The 22,637-nt window shown below is 45.6% G+C and overlaps 1 protein-coding gene across 2 annotated transcripts in view; it reads right to left on the reverse strand.

Annotated features, from left to right (window-relative positions):
* The window catches only part of LOC147448000 (E3 ubiquitin-protein ligase XB3-like), a 46,734-nt gene extending 25,366 nt beyond the window's left edge, over positions 1–21,368 (reverse strand). Inside the window, exons 1-7 of one of the 2 annotated variants that reach the window (XM_086523899.1) lie at positions 21,104–21,368; positions 20,499–20,685; positions 20,334–20,393; positions 20,140–20,211; positions 19,866–19,987; positions 19,552–19,698; positions 18,703–18,813 (exon numbers count right to left, since the gene is read on the reverse strand). In XM_086523899.1, the coding sequence (XP_086380025.1) occupies positions 18,703–18,813; positions 19,552–19,698; positions 19,866–19,987; positions 20,140–20,211; positions 20,334–20,372 (491 nt within the window). In that variant the 5' untranslated portion in view covers positions 20,373–20,393; positions 20,499–20,685; positions 21,104–21,368. The other variant, XM_086523898.1, reaches the window with a different exon arrangement.
* Between the last annotated feature and the right edge of the window lie 1,269 nt (positions 21,369–22,637).

Genomic DNA, 22,637 nt, shown 5'->3' on the forward strand with positions numbered 1-22,637 from the left:
ATGCATGATTGGCCAGGATACGGAGAAGCTTCTGGTAATGGTTATTGATTTACAAAATTCTCGCTATTCGCAAGCCCTTTGCCTTGGCCTGATTCATGATTTGATATATGCAGGACTAACAACTTCGGGATACAATGCATGTCCAATTTGCGGACAGTCTTTGGATGTGCGCTATTCTACCTCTCTTCGAAAGACAATTTATCAAGGCCACCACCGTTATCTTCCTGATGGCCATCACTTGCGCGAAGGCCAACTTGGTCGCGTCGAATGTCGTCCTATGCATGTACAAGAGTGGCGTCGCCGATGGGAGCAACATGAGGGGCAACCTGTTCCAGGAATGAAACGTTTGTCCATTCTCCATACGTTGCCGTACTGGGGTGATCTACTAATTAACCATTTGCTGGATCCAATGCATATATTCAAGAATGTGGGAAAGCTCCCTTGGAAGACAATCATGGGAATGAAAGACAATCGAGCTTCACGAGATGATTTGCAGTCGGTTGGAAAGATGCCAGAGCTGTGGCCTTTCACCAATGCAGCTGGTCAAACAAAACTTCCAAGAGCGCCATGGGTATTGCTAAAAAACGAAGAGCGACAAGTGAAAAGGGTGATTTCAGAGTTCAGGACGCCAACAGGATATATGCGATGTCCCAAGACAGCATTCACCCGTGACGATCAACTGTCAGGGTTGAAATCGCACGACTGACATAAGTTGTTGCAATTCATTCTTCCAATTGCGATCAAGGGGTGTTAAACGGAGGAAGTGCGGACCTGCATATACAAGATTTCAGAGCTAGTGCGGTGGATCTCTTCCAAGGAGATACGGGAGGAATCTATTGCAGTCGCAAGGGCTAACTCCATTGAGGCAGTTTGCATGATTGAGAAGTATCTACCCATGAGCTGCCTAACTATCCAAATGCACTTGCTCGTCCATGTAGTAGATGAGGTTGCAGTGGCAGGTACAGTCCACAGCCGTTGGATGTTCTTTCTAGAGCGGTTCATGAAAACACTTAAGGGTTTTGTTCACCAAAAAGCGCGTCCAGAAGAGAGCATGGCAGAAGGATGGTTGGTGCAAGAGTCTCTTGTATTGACGACCGAATTTCTATCCGTTTCTGACCCAGAAATGCCTCGACTGTGGAGCGATGAGGAGGATGCAAGACTGGTGGGAGAGGAGCCGTAAGGGCAAGGGGTACCGAAGAAAATGAACCTAGCCATGCGAGAAAAGATCATGAAGTTTTGTATACTAAATTCAGCGCCGATGCAAAAATGGCTTGAAAGGTACGAAGAAGAGAAAGAGAGACGCAATCTAGAGCGACAGGATTTCAGGTGAAGTCAAACGACTAGAGGCTTACCCTTGCCAAACTATCTCGCTCCTCTACCTGAATTCCCTACAATGGCATGGTTGGACAAGACAGTGAGAGCAGCTCGACAGATCGGAGAACCCATATCTCTAGAAGAGGAAGAGCTGGCTATTGGATGTGACTGGAAGTATCATACATACATGGCACTGTGGTCGCATGGAAAGCATTTCAGAACACAACAAATTGACAGCAGAAGAAACACGTTTGACAGTGGGGTAATGGTTAGTTTCATGCAAAAGAGCAAGGCCAGTGCTAGAGACACGAATGAGAGCACTAGCAACCTGGATTACTGTGGTCTGGTGTCAGATATCTTGAAAGTAAGCTTCAGGCGGTTTGAGATGTTTTTGTTGGATGTGAAGTGGTTCAAGGTGATTACTTATGGTCGCAATGCAACGGTACGCAGAGATGGAAACAAACTTGTGCAAATAGATTCTACAAAGACTTGGACAGATGAGAGCAACACATTTGCTCTCCCCGAACATTGCGAGCAAGTGGTCTTTGTACCGGACCCTTGAGAGCGACAATGGTGGTTTGTGGTTCAGGTTGCTCCAAGAAATAAACAAGTATTTGAAGGGCAAGATCTCCTGAAGGAAAGTCAGTCAGACGACGTCCATACTACTATGACATTAGATGAGATGGACGAAGGTATGGCAGAGGAAGCTGACAGATATACGAGGGATGACGCAGACGAGCCAGAATTGACACTTGTAGATGAAGATGCAATGGATGAAGACAATCTGTCAGAACGAGTTGGGACAGAGTTATGTTTGCAATTAGAGGTAGACGATGATACGGTGCAAGATCTTATCGATGATGCCTCACTCGTCGAGCCTAGGCCTGTAAGTGTTTGTGTGAAGACTTTGATTTAAAATTAAGCTTAAAGTTAATTTAAACAACTGTGTTCTAACGCTTTATTTTACTTTCTTTGTGCAGGACTTTAGTATGGCAGACGAGATTCCAGATCCCGCTTCCATGAGTGCAGATGCATTCATGGGCTTCGTTACACGGATGACGCCTGATCAGATGGCAGAGGCTTCTCAGTACTGGGTAGCCAGAGGCACGGGTACTATGCCTCCGGGCTTCACACCTGAGGGTCCGACGCCTAGGGGGGGGGACGCCTACGGGGTTCAAGACGCCTATGGGTACGACGCCTTCTTCTCCCATCACGGCCGCTTCGACACCTAGGGGTGGGGCAGAGGCGGGTACGTCCTCATCTCCGCAGCACAGGCGCACTCGCCGATCTTGGCGATCGTCAGGTGGAGGTGGTGGTTGCTATGGAGGAGGATCCACAGATGCTTCGACCCCTCCTCGCTCACGACCCCCGTCTTACCCAGGCACACCTCTCGACACACCTCTTGGCACACCTCGGACACCTTGGGAGGCACACGATCCTAGTGCCTCCAAGCTCTATACTATACGGGGAGATGGTTCTGTTGATATAGATAGAGTTGGGACTGAGATGCGACAACGGATTCGCCAGCTCATGGAGCTGCAGTTTTCAACCAGCATTCTGACGTCTTGGGATCAGCAAGAAAAGGAAAAAGTCACTTACATAGTGGAGACCATCCTGAGAGAGTACCAGCCTGCTCCGGGTTCTTCCGTTGTTTCGGCGCGGTGAATCAAGGGTGTTGCACGGGACACCATCAAACATCGACGAGATGCAGCCGAAGCCTTCGGGCATCCCACACGAGACGTGGCTGCAGATCAGGGAGGATGAGCGGACAGCGGCCACGCGGTTCAGACAGCAGCGTGAGGCCGGGCAGGTACGACAGATGACTAGGGGGACATCTCATCTTGGTAGCGGAGGCTTCGACACCTTTCGCTATGAGTTTGTGAGTTTCTAATCCAATCTTAACTATGGCGTTTTTTAAAACGCGATGAATCATGTATTCTTATTACTTTGATTTTTGTATAAACGCAGAATCTTGCGATGCATCAAGCTCCATCACGTGAGGAGGAATCAAATGGATATCGCAGAGGTATCTATGAAGTACCGAATGATCTTGAAGCTTCAGGAGAGCCTGTAGACTGGGAGGCCTTACAATCTCGCTGATCGCTTGAGGTGAGACGTTAATATGTGTGAGTTGATTTAATTAAGTCAGTATATGTGAAGTAATATCAATACTAATTTTGTGAGTTGTCCTATGTGCAGGTTGCGACGCCTAGTCATTAGTGGACCAGATTTCATCTATATGCTTTGTGAGACACAGACACGCTTCTGTGTCTCTTTTTTGTACTAACAGTTAGTGTTCAGACAGTTATTGTTTCCCTTATGGTTATGATTATTGTCATTGTCATTGTATAGACAGTTATTGTTTCTCTTTCTGGTTATGCTTATGGTTATTGTTAATTTTGTTTATGGTTATGGTTATCTGCATTATGGTTTTGATCAAAGTGGTTATAGCCGGTTATGGTTTTAAGTTATGGTTATGCTTTTAAGTTATGGTTATGCTTCGTTATGGTTATGCTTTTAAGTTATGGTTATGCTTTTAAGTTATGGCTATGCTTTTCAGTTGGTACGGTTGTCTTTCATTGGCCTTAAATCTCATGTGAGATCCTACATGGATAGCATGTAGGAGGCGTATACATGATATGGTTTTTTTGGAAAAGTTGATGTAAAAACAAAGGGAACTCTGCCGAAATTTCGGCGCGCAGGAGCATGGTTGATATTTTGGTGCTGCTCGCTTTCTTGGGCAGAGGACAGGAAGTCTGGTTGTGGCTGTGTCCATCTTTTAACTGGGCACAGGCCAGGCTACCTGCCCTCTGTCTAGGAAAAAAAATTTCTGCTATGGTCGTCTCTATGTGCGTCGCTATGCGCGTCGCTAATAGCGACTGGTTTCACAGCGACGCGGATAGCGACGCGCATAGCGACGATATCTGCGTCGATAACACGTTTTTTTGTTGTAGTGTGTGAACGGTAGTTTCACCCGCAAATGGGTAGTGGTCGGCACTGGAATTCGTATGGTAAGAGGATATCTACGCTCAGAGCAAGATCATACAGGTCCCCCCGTCGCACTTAGCAAGGTGGTGGATACTAGGAAGTGAACTCAATAAAGGCCTAAAGTCAAGGTGTGACTACCAACAGAAAGTATCCGACTGTTGGGCCACATTGCCCTTTTGGATGCGGTCCCAATGAGGATAGATGGTCAGATGACCACAGGGAGCCCAACAGAATCATTTCCTAAAATTTAGGGAACTGCTATTTTGGGTCACGAAATGTGTTCGCGTCATTACCTCCAGTATGACTAGGGGAACACTTTACAACTCTGTCGCGAAGTCAACTGGGCGACCAGTCGTGATGTTTTTAAGCGGCAAATGCAAAACGGGCAAAGGCTTGTAAATGCGCCAAGTGTCATTTTTTCATTACCCTGCCTCATACAGAAAAAAGGGCGCTGAATTTTATGCAGGGAAGGGCCTTCATTTGCAATCTGCCACCACAGGTTAAGAGCTATGGAGTGCTTCCTTTCCCCCTTATGTACAGTGCGGTGTCAGGAGTGATGCCCTGCACGCTACGCACTGCTCTCTCTCCCCTACGAGCACTATGTTATGCCCCACTAGTGGGCTTTTCATTTGACCAATGTACAGTTATGTGGGTTCATGCGCGATTGCCGAGGCAAGAGCCTCTTGCACAGGTACTGGATTGGCTAGTGGCTAATCCCCCGCAGGTACAAGTGAATTCGGAGAGGTTTCACGTCAGAAATCTCGTCCGATTCAAAGGGCAAGTAGCCCTACACGTGCGGGACCTCAAGGTCTTGCTACAGATGCGATCGGCATGCAAAACAAAGCCCAAAACAGGGAATTACAGCCTGCTGTGTATTTTTGCAGATTTAGGGTTTCGGCCCTAAACAGGCCCTAACACCCCCAGGAGGTGAGGGGACGCGAGGGGACCGTTGTACAGGTGAACTGGTGCATTTTCAGGGCAGAAAACAGAGAATTCAGCATGCTGCGGATTTTCGCCAGGTTTTGCAAGGTGTCCGTATGCGTCGAGAAAGTCACCTATTGCGTGGGGATACTGACTGTGAAGCGTCCTAGTACAGTTATGGTGCCGAAATCGGGCGAGAACAGGTGTTTCTTAGCCTAGATTGTGCGGGGCAGCTTGTAGGAGATCACAGGTTTTATTCCCTCTGTTAAAGAATAAAGAAATAACGAAAGGGGCGCCAATTTTGGGGCCTACATGTTGTCGGCATCTGCTCGGAGCATTCTAGCTTCCGAGCCGTGTGTGTACTTAGGTGTTAATCCCCGTTATAGGTTACCTTTGCAAAGTACTTTGTGTGTGTCTAAAGTGAAGAATTTCGGGTGATAGCCAACGCCTACCGCCCCACGGGCCGGTTTCATGGTTCCATTGCCGGGATATCAATCACTTTTTCCTTAAAGAGTGAGCCTGGATTGTTTTGGGTAAAGACACAGAGTGCAGGAACGCGGGATTACACTATGGCCGACAAGGGGAAGGGCATTATGGAAGAGGGTTCCTCTTCAAAGGACAGGCAGGAGATCCCTATGGTTTTCGAGATTGGCAAGAGCTCACGGCCACGTCAGTCTGTACCTCCTATCAACGTGAATGTCCCTCCAGTAGTACAGGGCTTTATGACTGGGCAACTTGAGGATGATGCGTTCAAGACTCAGTTAGTTACCGCGGTGAATATCTTTTCGCAGCTGGTGCAAAATCCAAGGTTTATGGAGTTCTTGCAAGCGCCACCGGTGCAACAGCAAAATAGGCAACCTACACCGCGTACGGAGCTTGTTGATGCTCAGGCCCAGGTACTTCATGCAGCTCAAGAGAAAAGGGAACACTCGCATGTTGCGGAGTCAGGGGCTCCAAAACAAGTTCCTCCTGTGCTTGAACAGGTGGCTAGAGCGCCTATTCCACGGGTTATGCCAGTTCAGCCCGCCACCTTTCAGAGCCAGCATGCTGTCTTGAATGGACAAGGAACTGGATACCAGGCTATGCACTCAGTTTTTCCACCACCCACGGTACATCCGGGGGTGGATCAGTGTTCCAAAGTATGGCTGGTTATGCGCCTGGAAGTCAGCCGTACATGCCAGGAACAGTGTTTGGGGGTATGCAAGGCATCATGCCAAACCCCATGTATGGTAGTATCGACATGCAGCAAGGTTTTCACTGCAACCGGGGCCAGTTTGGGGTGCCACAGGGTCATTTTGGCATGGCTGGTTTTTCTGGACAGCAGCCAGATATCGCACCTCTGACGCAAAATGTGAATGGCCAAGATGTGCTCATCATGCCTACTATAGTGCCCATGTTGCAGACCATCCCTTATGACAACTTGGGGGCACTAGAGAAGCCGAAGGCTTACAAAGAAGGTGGTGCAGCTGTAAAGTTCAGTACCTTGGGTGGTTTCGAGGATAAGACAAAGGCCCTCACTTTCCTCCAACAGTTTGATACAGCTTATGCGGGAGGGAATTTTACAGAGGCCTCGAAGGTCAGGAAAGCTGCCACTTTCTTAAAGGACAATGCGCTTACATGGTGGACGACATTGTTAATGTAAGGACAGGCACCTGCCACTTGGGTTTACTTCAAGCACATGTTTGCATCTGCGTGGCTATCAAATGAATTTGAAGCCGACGTCATGACAGATTGGCACCAGCTTACTTCAGCTTCGTGCAAGAGCTTGCTGGAGTATAATAGGAGGTTTGTAAAGCGTTACTCTCAGTGACCTCCTACACATTTGTGCCATTGACAGAGCAGATAGAGAAGTACTGTTGTGGGCTGCCTTAAGAGCTTCGCGATTACTGTACAAAGAACAGAGTGGCTACCCTCACTCAGCTTATGGAAGTTGTGAACACTGGTCTTGCCTTGTTGAAAGGAGAGGACAGTGGATTTTCGAGCAACGACAAAGGAGGGCAGCAAAAGAAAAATTCAGCGAAGAAGCCCTTTGTGAAAACGGCTCATGATGCGTCATAGGGGTCAGAAAAGGCCACCAAAGACAAGGATTCAGCCGGGACTTCTGGAGCGCAGGCAAAGAAACAGAAAAGGAAGCCTTTTGTGCGCAAGTCGCTCGAGGAAAAGAAGGTCCTAATGGCTGAGAACAAATGCTTTATATGCGAGAAGCCTGGTCACTTTTCTATCAATTGTCCACCAAGGAAGAGACCAGCTAACTCAGAGGATAAAGAAGACCAGAAAGGCAAGAAGCCTAAACCCACGGAAGGTTTAGTGCCAGACATGGTGGGTGACAGGCCCAGCACAGATGCCAGTGAGTTATGCAGGGCATGGGGTAAAGTTAGGGATCAGACGACACTCGTCTTCTTTGATCAAGGTGCCAAAGCCAACTTATCTCACCAGAGTTAGCTATGAAGCTGGGCATCAGAGCTAAAGAGATGGGGTACACAGCAGAGGCAGGGTTGGCATGTCCCGGCCACTCAGAGTGTGTTACTCCCATCATTGGAAAGCTGCGTCTGCATATCCAGTCATATGTGGACACAAAGAGTTCTACATCATGCCGTTGGAAGGATGTGACGCCTTATTGGGGATCCCGTGGATGTTCCGAGTGCATGGAGTCTTGGATGCCTACAACAAAAAGATCACTGTACAGCATAGGGACAAAACTCACATCTTGGATGTAAAGCTTAAAGGAGAGTCAGTCCCTATTGTATCTCCTTCTGCTATCACTTCTGTAATAAAGAATCATCTTTCTGTGTACTTGATTTTTGCACGTGATATCTCAGATAGTGATCAGTCAAATTTATAATTGTTAGATAAAGAAAGGTCAGCATTTTTGCAAAAGTTTAGTGACTGTTTTTGTGATTCATTACCGCCGCAATTGCCGCCAGAGAGACCTGAGGACCATCAGATAGATTTGGCACCAGGGTGTAGCCCACCAAATAGACCTCCCTACAAGGTTAGTGCGGCGCAGCAGAGAGAGATTATAGGCCAGGTTGAGGAGTTATTAGAGAAGGGGCTGATTCAGCCTAGTTCTTCACCCTTTTGCTCCCCAGTGCTCCTAGTGCAGAAGAAGGATGGCTCATGGCGCATGTGTATTGATTATCATGCGTTGAATAAGAATACCATCAAGAATAGGTTTCCTATTCCTAGAATTAATGATATTCTCGATCGTTTAGAGGGTGCTGCAATTTTCAGCAGGATAGACCTTAAGAGTGGGTACCATCAGATTCGTATAAGGCCAAAGGATGTGCACAAGACTGCGTTTAGAACAACATTTGGTCTTTATGAGTTTCTAGTGATGCCGTTTGGGCTAACAAATGCTCCTGCCACGTTCAACAGAATGATGGACCGGATTTTCCACTCGCATCAACAGTTTGTTGGGACGTTCTTCGATGACATGATAGTGTATTCGAAGAATGAAGAGGAGCATAGGCGTCACTTGACCATTGTGTTCGAAGAGCTGCGTAGTCACAGGTTACTTGTCAATCCTAAGAAAAGTGAATTCTTCCTCGAAGAGATCCACTTTCTGGGCCACATAGTCTCAAAGGATGGTGTTAGAATGGATCCCGTAAAGGTCGAAGCTATCAAGACATGGCCAGACTTGAAGACTGTGCGATGTCAGAAGCTTCTTGGGATTGTGTTCCTACTATAGAAGGTTTATCAGAAATTTTGCAGAGATAGCATCGCCTCTTCACGCTTTGCAAAAGAAAGAGGTCACTTTCAGATGGACCCAAAAAGAGATTTCAGCTTTTAGTCTCTTAAAGGAAAAGTTGAATTCAAATCCAGTTATTGTTTTGCCAGATCTCAGGAAGTCATTTGTGGTCCAGTGTGACGCGTGTGGCAATAGCATCGGAGTAGTGCTAATGCAAGATGGACGGGTAGTAGCTTATGAAAGCCGAATTTTGCAAGGGCCAGAGAGGACTATGCAAGTCTATGAGAAAGAGCTCTTGGCCGTGATTCATGCGCTTTCCAGCTGGGAGCACTACCTCTTAGGTGCTGATTTTGTTGTGCAAACAGATCATCGAACCTTGCGATACTTCTTGACACAGTCAAAGTTATCCGAAAAGCATATGCAATGGGCAAACATTCTTTCCATGTTCCACTTCCAGATTATGCATGTGGAAGGCAAGAAGAATGTTGTGGCTGATGCGTTATCAAGAAAGCCACAAATTTCAGCTATGTCAATTCCTTATCATCATGAGTTAGATGACATGAAGGAACAATATACAAGAGGGGCAACATCACAAGCACTACCTCCTCAGAGATGGGTTTATGATGATGCATGGCAGACTGTCACTAGGCCACTGCAACATAAGGTCATGGAAGAGAGTCATGTCCCACCATATGCAGAGCATCGTTGCATTGATGCGACAGTTAAAGCGGTAGAGACATTCTTCTATTGGCCTACCTTGAGGAGAGATATGGATGCCTTTGTGCGAGCATGCATAGTTTGCCAAAAGGTCAAGTTTGACAAGCAAAAGGCACCAGGGTTGTTACAACCACTGCCGATTCCGGATAAGCCATGGGGAAGCATTGCTATGGACTTTATCTTTGATCTTCCAAGGACGCCAACAGGGAATGATGGTATATGGACCATTATCTGCAGGTTCAGCAAGCAGGCCATTTTATCCCTGTCAGGAAGAAGATAAAATCTGATCAGATGGCACGCTTGTTCATGTACAATGTGTTTAAGTACCATGGTATGCCACAATCGATTATCAATGATCGTGATCCTCGCATGACCAGTTTGTTCTGGAGAGGATTGTTTGAGAACATGGACACTACGCTCAAGTTCTCGTCTTCGTTTCATCCACAAACTGATGGACAGTCAGAAGAGGCTAATTCTACAGTCTTAGATCTGCTGAAATGCTATGTGTCAGATAATAAGGGCAAGTGGGAACGGTATTTGCCTATGCTTGAGTATGCGTACAATAATACAATGCATTCGTCTACTGGCAACGCACCTTTTGAGATTGTTGAAGGCGGCAAAAAAGTTCCTCCGATTCTGCATACAAAGGACAAGATCTTTGAGGCAAATCAATATGTTGATAACATGGATGAGATGTATAAGAAAATTAAAGTTGCCTTGGAGAAGACTCAGGCAGAGCAGAAAAAGGTTGCTGATCGTCATCGTCGTGTATTGATGTTATCACCTGGTGATTGGGTTCGGTTAAGGTCCGAAAAGGCAAGGTTAAAGAAGATGAAGGGCAAGGAACGGCTCTTTCCTAAGCTCAGCATGCGTTACTATGGGCCTTTTCAAGTGCTTGACAAGATCAGCAATGTGGCTTACAGGCTGAAATTGCCTGATGCGTGGAAGATTCATAATGCATTTCACGTGAGTCTTCTAAGACCCTTCGTGGGTGATGTGCCAGAAGATATGCCAGATGAGGATCAACCAGAAGTTGAGGAACTTGATGAGATCCTGGTACCTGAGCAAATTTTGGCACATAAGGACAGAAAAGTTAAAGGACAAGTTGCAAGACGCTATTTGGTGAAGTTCAAGAACTATCCGCCTATGGATGCAAAGTGGATGGAAGAGCATGAACTGTCAGAGTCACCAAATGTATTGTAGCTTTACCTTGAAGCCTTTGGGTTACAACCTACTTATGCCCCAACCCAACGTGTGCAAAGGAAGGGTAATGATAGAGCTAGTACATCAAATGTACATATGAATTCATTGTAATAGATAGAAATGACAAAAGTATGAAGGTCTCATTAAGTCATTTGTATCTATGTGTTATGACCTTTCTTGCGGATACATGCAATGATAAAAGAGTGTTAATAGCACAAGATCATCAGTGGCGTGTATTTATGGTATGCAATCGAGGACGTTTGTGATTTCAAGAGGGGGGTATGTCACGAGGACGTGGCAACTGTTAACTATGTCACGAGGACGTGGCAACTGCTAACTTTAGTTGTTGGTTTCTTTCCAATGGGTTTTGTTTTATTTTTGGGACCCTCTTCTTGAAGTAGCAAACGGTCGGACATTGTATGGCCAATGTGAACAGTAGTTTCACCCGCAGATGGGTAGTGGTCGGCACTGGAATTCGTATGGTAAGAGGATGTCTAAGCTCAGAGCAAGATCATACAGGTCCTCCCGTTGCACTTAGCAAGGTAGTGGATACTAGGAAGTGAACTCAATAAAGGCCTAAAGTGAATGTGTGACTACCAACAGCAAGTATCCGACTGTTGGGCCACATTGCACTTTTGGATGCGGTCCTAATGAGGATAGATGGTCAAATGACCACAGGGAGCCCAACGGAATCATTTCCTAAAATTTAGGGAACTGCTATTTTGGGCCACGAAATGTGTTCGCGTCATTACCTCCGGTATGACTAGGGGAACACTTTACAACTCTGCCACGAAGTCAACTGGGCGACCGGTCGGGATATTTTTAAGCGGCAAACCCGAAACGGGCAAATGCTTGTAAACGCGCCTAAGTGTCATTTTTTCATGAACCTGCCTCATACAGAAAAAAGGGCGCTGAATTTTATGCAGGGAAGGGCCTTCATTTGCAATCTGCCACAGGTTAAGAGCTATGGAGTGCTTCCTTTCCCCCTTATGTACAGTGCGGTGTCAGGAGTGATGCCCTGCACGCTACGCACTGCTCTCTCTCCCCTACGAGCACTATGTTATGCCCCACTAGTGGGCTTTTCATTTGACCAAAGTACAGTAATGTGGGTTCATGCGCGATTGCCGAGGCAAGAGCCTTTTGCACAGGTACTGGATTAGCTAGCGGCTAATCCCCCGCAGGTACAGGTGAATTCGGAGAGGTTTCACGTCAGAAATCTCGTCAGATTCAAAGGGCAAGTAGCCCTACATGTGCGGGACCTCGAGGTCTTGCTACAGATGCGACCGGCACGCAAAACGAAGCCCAAAACAGGGAATTACAGTCTGCTGTGTATTTTTGCAGGTTTAGGGTTTCGGCCCTAAACAGACCCTAATACCCCCAGGAGGTTCGGGGACGTGAGGGGACCGTTGTACAGGTGAACTGGCACATTTTCGGGGCAGAAAACAAAGAATTCAGCGTGCTGCAGATTCTCGCCAGGTTTTGCAAAGTGTCCGTATGCGTCGGGAAAGTCACCTATTGCATGGGGATACTGACTGTGAAGCATCCTAGTACAGTTATGCTTCCGAAATCGGGCAAGAACAGGTGTTTCTTAGCCTAGATTGTGCGGGGCAGCTTGTAGGAGATCACATGTTTTATTCCCTCTGTTAAAGAATAAAGAAAGACCGAAAGGGACGCCAATTTTGGGGCCTACAGGTTGTCGGCATCTGCTCGGAGCATTCTAGCTTCTGAGCCGTGTGTGTACTTAGGTGTTAATCCCCGTTACAGGTTACCTTTGCAAAGTACTTTGTGTGTGTCTAAAGTAAAGAATTTCGGGTGAAAGCCAACGCCTACCGCCAAGCATCACAATGTATTACAAAATCTTTGTTTAAATCAGGAGCCCTATGCAATAGCCTCTTCGCATCATTCATCAACGGAGCTACGTGCAAAGGAAATATTCAAATCAGAAAATAAGAAGAATAAGAAAGAAACCTGCAAGCTTGGAGACGAGTGTAAAACTTCCTTACTTTGATGGAAAGGGCATGGACATTGCAAAGGCGCTTGCCTTCATCAGAGAATTTGATTTAGCCTTCAAGAATCGTACGTTCTCTAAAGAATCTATGCTTCATCAAGTCTCTGTGCATCTTAAAGAAGTTGCTAGTAATTGGTATCTAACCCATGTAACCAAGAACACAAGTCCTAAAACTTGGGAGGAATTTAAAGAGATCTTTACATCTCAATTTCTGTCTACAAACTTCAAGAAGGACGTATGCACAGACTGGGATAAGCTGGATCAAAAAGAGGATAATGTGCAAGGGTATATTGACCGCTTTTGGGATACATACCTCAAGGTACCCAATATATCAATGTAAGTGACGATGAAGTTATCTGCAAGTTTGAAGGCCGTCTACATCCACTTTTGAAGCCTCTTATGCATATCTCTAGAAAGGACACTCTGAAAGATTGCATGGAATCAGCATTGATTGCAGAAGCTCGTGATATGAAGTGGATGTTGAAGAGAAAAAGTTCTTCAACAAATGAAGGGCCACTGAAGATTGAGGAGAATCAAGGAAAGAAGTCTTTAGAATCTTTACCATCAAGTTCTAAAGATCAACCCAAGCAAGAAAGACCAACCTACAACAAACTGTCAAAAGAAGAAATGGAGAGACGACTCAAGGAAGAAAGGTGTTTCAAATGCGATGGCAAAGGACACATGGCATCGGAGTGTAAGAAGAAGAATGGTGACAAGAAAATTACAGAAGAGTCAACCAAACCCAACGTTGCTACCATTACAGACGTCCAAGCTCCTGAATGTAGTATTGATGCTAAAGCAAGGCAACCATGGCAAGCTTTTGGAAAGCTGAGAGACCTACCTGTTGTAATTATGATTGACTCTAAATCAACTCATAATTTCATCTTTGAGGAAGCAGCCAAATCTATTGGTCTCACTAATCAAGACAAAGGTATGCTAACAATTGTTGACACTCTCTTTGGACAGCAACAAGCACAATTCACATTGGGGGGATATTTAGATCATGTGGACTTTCTAATAGGTCCTACTCAAGGCTGCGATGTAATGCTAGGCATGCCTTGGATGCGCAAAGTAAGGCAATTCCTATTTATGACAAAGATACAAACAAATGTAAGCTCACACAAAGGCAAGAATCTTGTGATTGATGTGAAGATACAAACAAACGTAAGCTCACACAAAGGCAAGAATCTTGTGATTGATGTAGGGGTTCAAGGTAACTCCATTCCTCTTGTTGCTCATGTACAAATCAAGAAAGATATAGATGCATAGAAGTGTATGGAACGGATGGAATCTACCTAAGACGCACGCACAGTGAAACGTGCATGATGGAAAATGCATGAGTCTTATGTATTCTGCTCGAAAAGAGCTTTCATTAGATACCCCATATTGATACTTCATGATAGTTAACAATTTTCCACCAAACGGCCACAATGGCCTCGATGCCAGATTGCTAGTCAAAGGGTAGTTGCCGCCACTAGCTTCAACCAAAGAGAGGCCTGTGAGTGGCAGAGAGGGGCAAACAGTGCTCCGTATAATTAATTTGGACCCTTGTGTTGGAGTTCAAGTTATCGGTGATTAGACCCGTAGGTCCGAGTTCAAGGCACATGCATCTGGCAGAGAACCAATCAAACGTATCTAAAACACTATGGATGAGTGCACCATAGTTACCCGAAACACGGAACGGGAACGACGACAGGCCTCCTTGCGGAACGGGGGAACAGCAAGGAGTACAAAACAGGAACGGCGCGGAACGGGAGGCATAAATAACACCCAAATACTGAAATTTTTAGCGTTATGTGTTTGAATACAAGTAGTACTAGAATCCTTTGACTCTAATACCCACAAAAAACACGATTTGAATACCATTCAACCTTATTATGATTGCGGTCATACAATGTACACAATAGACACAATGCCCAAACACAATAACGCATGCAAGTACAAATAGAGCTCTCAAATAATTGCAAGGGGTAGAAGAAGAGGCCATGAATTATCCGAGAAATAGAGAGAGCTTGATCCTTAAGGGTTTGAGAGAGAGCGCTTGAGAGAGGGGGCTTGAGAGAGTGTTGCTAAATTGGCTTTATCTATCAGAAAAATAATTCTAAACGAATTATTGGATTTATAAGTGAGGGTTTTCTCGCTTGGAACAAAAGGAAAAATAATTCTAAATGAATTATTGGAATTTTAAGTGAGAGGGTTTTTCTCACTGGAGACATCCGAGTACAGAGTATTCCTGGTGCGTCATTCAAAGTAATGACGGGAGCACTGTGAACGAGAATATCTGTAAGGCCACCAAGAACGGGTACTTCTAATGCGTCACATTGGATGGGTGACAGGGAGCATCGGAAAGATGTATCCGACCATCCGGGAACGGACATCTCTGATGCGTCATAGGATGGGTGACATAGAGCATCGTGAAGGAGATTGTACCGTAAGTTCGGTAGGAAAGGACTAGGTGATGGGTATTCCTGATGCGTCACAAGGTGGGTGACGGGTACATCGGAAAGGGACTATCCATAGTCGGGAGGAAATTCCGAACTGTGTTAGAATTGTGCACAAGGAAAAGCAAGCACTTGAATGAAGATGGGTTCAGAGGAAACTTTGAGGAAAAACAGATGCTTTTTGAGAAAGCGGGATTGCTTTTCGGGAAAGCAGATGCTTTCCAGCGAGGAAGTTTATGTTTGCATTGCAATTGTGCGTGTGATTGCATCCAGGGACGCCTGGGAAGTGCTATAAAAGCATTGTTTTTAACTTATAAGGTTTTATTGAGTTTTTGGGCAGGTTCAGACTATTTTTAAAATACGCCGGCCGCCCACTTAATAAGTGGGCAGCCATCTGATAAATAAGGCAACAGATCAGCCAGCGTTTTCTCTCTCTCTTTTTCTGGCAGAACGGGAAAAAAAACATGAAGAAAAAAAATTTATTAAAAAAAAAAAAAACCGGCCGCGATCTCTACGCAAGCAGCTATTCGTGCCCGTGGCTAGGAGCTATAAAAGCATCACATGCCCTCACTCAGAGGGGAGGACCAATCTTTGCAAGGAGGAGATGCTACTGCAGATTTCAACCGTAAAGAAGACGTTGCCGGTGATGCCCATGGCTGCCCCAAGTGTACCAGATGTCGCCAAGACCCAGTGCGCGAGTTCCCTCGCGAAGAAGTGCCTACGAAGCGTGTTTCCATCGCGACAAGTTGCTGTTTTTCTCTGTTTTCAGCCCATAAACGTCGTAGACGGGGCTGATTTACGAGAAGGAACCCGAGAACACACCTCTTTTGTGTGTAGGATTGGAAGAGAGGATTTTTCTATGTAAAGATCTCTTTTGGGGAATTGCTTTTCGAGAACGGAGTTGCGTTTCGAGCGTCGAGACTTTGAAGGTAACATTTTTCATGTTATGATCTTTGAGTATTTGATTGCAGGTGTACTTCCTCTTCGTGAGGGAGTAGGAGCAGAGGAAGGCATGAGCCTCTGCAGGAGAAAAGCGCTCTGAGGAACTAGAGCCAGATCAGCCCAAGGGTTTCGTACCCGAGTTTGGGAAGTAGATCCATGGATCGGAGAGAGGTAGTCTCTCAAGTTGTGATATGGAAGTTGGGATTCCCAAGTAAGGACTTCGTGTCCGGGAAAGGAGAGTTGTTCTGCGGGAAGAGGACTCTGAAAAGAGAGTTGCAGGGATGTCATGCCCTGAGTCTGGAAGGTGAGATCCAGAGGCGAGAACCTTGATTCTCGAGGAATTGGAATAAGGAACGGAAGTTCCTTGGAATAGGGTTTTGCCCTAGGAATCGGAAGTTGAGGCTTCTGGGAACCATCAAGTCTTATTCTAGAACGAACGTGGTAATACGTTCGGTTCAAGTGCTTGTATAGACTTCTCCTCAGTAATAAAGATACTATTACGAGGGGGGGACCAGCCCATCTTCTGGTCCCCAGTACTGTGTCGATCTTCTCACTCTCTATCTCTCTCTCTATTTATTTCTCTCTATATCCTCTGGCTTCAATAATAAGTGATAAATCCTATTTATCCGAATGTATTTTATATTGTTATGCGCTCCCGTTTGTGACAGAGAGAGGCTTGACTCCTTGAGAGATTGAGATAGAGAGCTTGAGAAAGTGGCTTCACTTTTGGAGACTAAGAGGGAGAGAGCTTGAGGGCAAGCCCAACGGAGAGAGCTTGAGAGCTTGAGGGTAGAGCTTGAGAGCAAGGGAGAGAGAGAGAGAGAGCTTGAGTGCTTGAGGGTAGAGCTTGAGAACAAGGGAGAGATAGAGAGCCTTGAGGCTTGTTGCAACTGTGAAGGAAAGGGGTGAGGGGGGAGCATTTTATAACGGTTGCCAAGAAACAAAACCCCCCAGAATCTGCCCCTTTGTGACCATTGGAGCTTGGGAAAATCTGCCCATTTTCTACCGTTCCGGCCGTCCCACCCCGTTCCGGTCCAAACGTTCCGGTCCAAGCTTGTCATCTGGAACGCCCTATCGTTCCGAGACGTTCTCTGCAACTTTGACCGGCCAGAACGCCATTCCAACGTTCCAGATCCAATGGAGTGTACCAATCCATTGTTGTTGGTCGGATCATGGACAGGATGTGTTCCACAGTTCATTATCTAGGAAAAAAGTATTATATTTCGAACGTGATGTGCTCACAGTTCACAAATAGGGATTCTTGGACGTAGTGTGGTCTACAGTTCAAAGTTTCTATAAAGGCAACTGATGTTCAAGATGGTATTCTCGAGTACAAAGTTGAGGGTAGCGAATCCGAGGTGTATCCAGCATTACCGGTGTTGCTGGGGTGTCCATGGTAGCTTCTTCATCGACTTGGTCTCACTATTGATGAAGGTGTTAGAATTTTGGCATCTCAAGTGAACTGCCCAATGCAATCCCATTATTTCGTTTGGCTTTTAGATATTTATTTTACTTATTTGTCAAAGTCTAGGTAGGGCAATTTACTAAGGTTGCTATATAAGCAACCCCTTGCCTCCATTGTATACACATTCAGTAATTCATTGCCAAGGTTGATTGGTTCAAGAGACTCTCCTTGGTCTCTACGCTTCCGCATCGTCGACTTTGACAGTTGTGGCTCAAGAGGTGACGAGGAGGGTAGGAAGGGCAGTCTCTCACCATGTGATGGCACATGAGACATTGATCCAAGCGACCAATAACCACCACCCTCTGTAGACAAACCTACTTGTGGTGGGATCGCGGAGTCGTACTATATTCGAGAAATAGGTGTCTCCAGATGTATAGACCTGTATCCATGGTGTGCTGATCATTGTAGCCAATGAACCTGGTATAGCCAAGCCCCACCTAGCGGCTACACCAATAACACATAGACCGTGAGCAATGGGAAGGAGAGAGTGACCGGAAAACGAGGGATCCCTTGCTAGCGATCAAACTTCTCAACATTGAAGTCTGGTGTCCATCGCTCTAAAACCAATAGCTGGTTTCTTGCGACGATAGTAGAACGACTGTAGAGAGACTCGACACAATGATCGTCTGAAAGTTGCACCTGAAGATGCCACGGCCCACCATGATGAGCTCCAAGATGCTACCTTCGGAGCCACCGAGGGCTGTGCCGCGTAAAGGGGAGAGGCCCACCATGCCATCAACAAGTGTTCAGCCCAAGTAATGTCTAGTGGCCGCCGCGATATTGGCTAGGTCCTCCGTAGTCAGGTCATATGTCCAGGTGAAGGGTGCAAGGGCAGTCGTCCCGACACTTGATGAAGGTGTGGTGACCACCATGGAGAAAGAACTGATTAACGGTAGAAGTCCAAGATGTCGAAGACTCGAAGCCCTCTCTCTCTCTCTCTCTCTCTCTCTCACACACACACACACACACACACACACACACACAAATTCTTTGATAAGCAAACTCAGTTATTTACCCCATAATATCCTGCCGAGTCCTGTCTGCACCCCATGCTAGAAGCTCCTCCACACAACTTAAGGATCCGCTCTTTGCAGCGCAATGCAAAGGTGTGCTTCCATGTCCAGGGCTGCTCAGGCATCATGACAACATGTTTTCAGTCACAATCAACTTCTTTCCCTCCCTATTTTCTAGATCATGTTACAATGAAAAGTCAAAGAGAAAACCAATCACACATGCACTTACACACACGCACGCACACAGTTTCTTTATGCATAAGCCACTTACATTGCAGAAATGAGAACATAAAACGTCACCCGTAAATTGAACAACTGGTCAGTCATGTTGCTGCTTATATGTCATGTTTTGAGAACCCAGTGTCAAGCAGAGATTTGCACAAACTTATTTAGATAATGCATTACAAAATAGTCAAGCTCAATTGTGGTAGCTCTCAATTGTCTGCGCACAACATTGTGACCCCATCTACAAGCCGAGGGAATCATACATTCTTCTCAGAATCAGATGGTACACAAACGGGAACAGGCATTGCCTGTTGGATGAAGAAGATTGACAACCCTTAAAAAAGAAGTTCTTCATTATGATTCCAAACTACAGACTTGATCTTCCTGTTTGCCAACATCTGAACCAGCGCCCCATTCACCTCTTCGCTAAGAGATACTCAGTTTTTAATGGTTAATTATTCTTGACGTTGAAAAAGACAACCTCTTCAACACTTGAAAGGCATACTCATACTGAAGAGCTTATTACATGATGTTGCTTCATGTTAAAGTACCATTTGCAACATGAGGAGAGAATAATCTTAAGCCATGTGTCAAGTAAGGAGGATGGACATGTAACTAGGACTCACCCATAAGTAGAGGTACAAGTAACAGCAGATATCAATGCACCGTGATTTAGAAGCAGCCTAACAATCTCTGCATGACCAGCCCGAGCTGCCATGTGCAAAGGAATTGCACCATTCTGATCTCTCACATTAACAAAACTGGTGAATCCCCTGCATGAAACCAAAATAAGGTGGTGTTTTGTATTCAAAAGCAGCATCAACTACTAACATGCACTAACACATAGTTCCCATCCACTGAATACAGATGAGATCAGATACTCAATCTTCATCCACTGGATACAGATGAGATCAGGTATGCATTCTTCAAGGTAATTCACCATGTTGCGCTGATGGGGCCATTCCGTGCTGCTTCCAAGACCTTCACAACACATTCATGATGACCTTGCCGGCATGCAATGTGCAAGCATGTCCGCCCACTCACCGCTTCAAATGCCAAAGCCTATAATATTTTGAAATAAAGAAAGTACGAATCATTACATCTTCATATCCAATAGCCCTTGGTCATATTTGATATGGCTTTTCTATATTCACAAGCATGAACATGTGACATGCACACACACAACATATCAACTAGCTTAAGGACAAACTCACATCTGCACTATGATGTAAAAGTTGTTCCACACAAAGCGCATTGCCCCCTTTACAAGCGAACATTAGTGGAGTCTGCAAGCAATAAACTGACCAAATGCATCATCACCAAAAACTCAACAGAGCAGACTCAAAAGAGGTTACTGTCCAAAACGTCACAGTCAAAGCCTGAAAATTGGCACTAAATGTGAGCCCACCTGCCCATAGGCGTTGCGAGCATTAGACTCTGCGCCCATTTCAAGTAGAAGCGTAAGCACCTGGACAACAAATTTGGTGATTTGCATCCTCACATGAAAACAATATGTAAATCGCAATTTGAGTATGCAGAAACTTTTGTTTTGGCAGCACTTCCAAAAGCTTACATCAACATTTCCAAGATATGCTGCAATTTGTAGGGGTGAAGTTTTCTGATACAAGTATCCCTGGTTGACAGAATAATTTACGGATTTGGTCAACTCCAAAGCCCTCCTCACATTATCGATGTCTCCTCTCTTTATAGCCTCATACAGCTGATGTTCCTCATCGTGCCTTGCCGAACCACAAGTGACTCTGCAAAATAAGCTCGTTCCATTACCCATATCTTCAACGGCTCTCCCACAAGGCTAAACCTTCATAGGGGAGTAAAACTGTCTCAACAAAAGCTACATTTGATCGCAGTTGTATACACATAGCGTTGGTGTTAGGCTTTTCCTTCTTATATATCTGCCGCGTGCAGAGTATTTAAGCATAATAAGTAATGGGCGGCTTAACACAAAGAAAACTACTGTACAGAATGATGATCGAGTCCATGTGTCTGTGCAAGAAGATTAAACACACAGATGTTCAAATAGAACTCAAGCTTCGTTATACAACTGGTAGTTTTCAGAGCCCTCGACAGACTTCAAAGCTTCTTTGAATTCAATTCAAGAAACGAAAGTGTCAATTCTGAACAAGAAACCAGCAGAGATTTGGGTGAAGAGGTACTTACAAGTAACAAGATATTGAATGGACAAGTGGCCCGAAAAAGGGAATAAAAAGGCGCTGGTTGAAATTTCGTGTTGAGGGGAGTGTGGGGCAGAGCAGCAGGGCATGATTGTCACGCAGATCGGGCCAAGTGGAGACTTGGGTAGGTAGGCGTGTCGAAACCCACACGTTACCTCATGTACCCTCGCCCGCCGCTGCTACAGCTCCTAGAAAGCAAGCTCATCTCGTGCGTGCCCACTTGTGTGCGCGTACGCGTGTGTGTGTGTGTGTGTGTTGGGGGGGGGGGGGGGGGGGGGGGGGGAGAGAGCGCGCGAGTGTGTGGGCTCACTTGCTAGGATTTGAGACCAGGAAGAATTCCCACGTCTTTGGGTTCAATCAAATGAAGGTGTCATGTGCCTTCAGTGTGTGGGTTCTAACGTCTGAGGGTCACTGGATCGTGACGGAGAGAGCGAAAGCAAAACTTTCGACGACTTGACTTTGACCTCCACCTCTCACAGTGACTCACACCACACTACCTACCTACACTTTTGGCTTGAGCCTTGCACAAACTCACATCCTTAGGAGTAGTAGGTTGTTATCATTCAATACCCCTCGTTTCAGTTGGTATCTACCACGCACGATTCTCAGACCAGGTAAGCTCTAGAATTCTTTTCAAGCAAAAAGAAAACGTGGGCTCCATTCCGGTCCCAAGCTTATACTCGAGGACATTACTCTATCATTACGCTTTCATGGTGTCGTGTTGCTTCACGTCTATGGGGTGAACTAGCAAGGAAAGTAACGCTTATTGTACTCTAAATCGGTAGAGTTTTGGTCGAAGTGTATGCCTAATGTGGTGTTTGCATGGAAGCTCAAAAGGTACCTGAGGAACATCTTGAATCAAATGAAGGTGTCATGTTACTTCATTGTGTGGGTTCTAACATCTATGGGCCACTAAATTGTGACCTAGAGAGCGGAAGAAGAACTTTCAGGTCCCACTATCCCACTTGCTTACGTTATGACTTGACTTTTCACCTCCACCTTTCACACCACACTACCCACCTACACTTTTGGTTGTCATCGGGAGGTGCAGGCTGTTATCATTTGACACTCCTCGTTTTAGTTGGGGTTGACACCCCACGATTCTCGTTGGCGAGGTAAGCTGTGGAATTCTTTTCAAGAATAAAGAAAATGCGAGCTCAATTCTTGTCCCAACCTCACTCTCGAGCGCATTGCTCTACCATTAAGCTTTCGCGTTGTCATGTCACTTCGCTTCCACGAATTTGCCTCGTAGTACGACAAAAGTCCAATACATTGTAAACACTTGCAAACTAAGGGTATCTTGCCCTGGGTTGCAATGATCACTTTTGATTTTACAGGTGATTTTGATACCACAGTGAGATAAAAACTCATCATGAATGGCAAATGATCGTGCTGAGAAGCTATATCTGGGAAATTTCTTTTCTCAAAATATACACAAATCCCTTCTCGATGACAATTCTTAATGGGAAATTTTGTAAAAGAAACTTTATATTTTTACATATTTACACTAGTTTCAATCA

This window comes from Adiantum capillus-veneris, chromosome 11, assembly GCF_014529385.1.
Source record: "Adiantum capillus-veneris isolate H3 chromosome 11, ASM1452938v2, whole genome shotgun sequence".
Lineage (NCBI taxonomy): Eukaryota > Viridiplantae > Streptophyta > Polypodiopsida > Polypodiales > Pteridaceae > Adiantum > Adiantum capillus-veneris.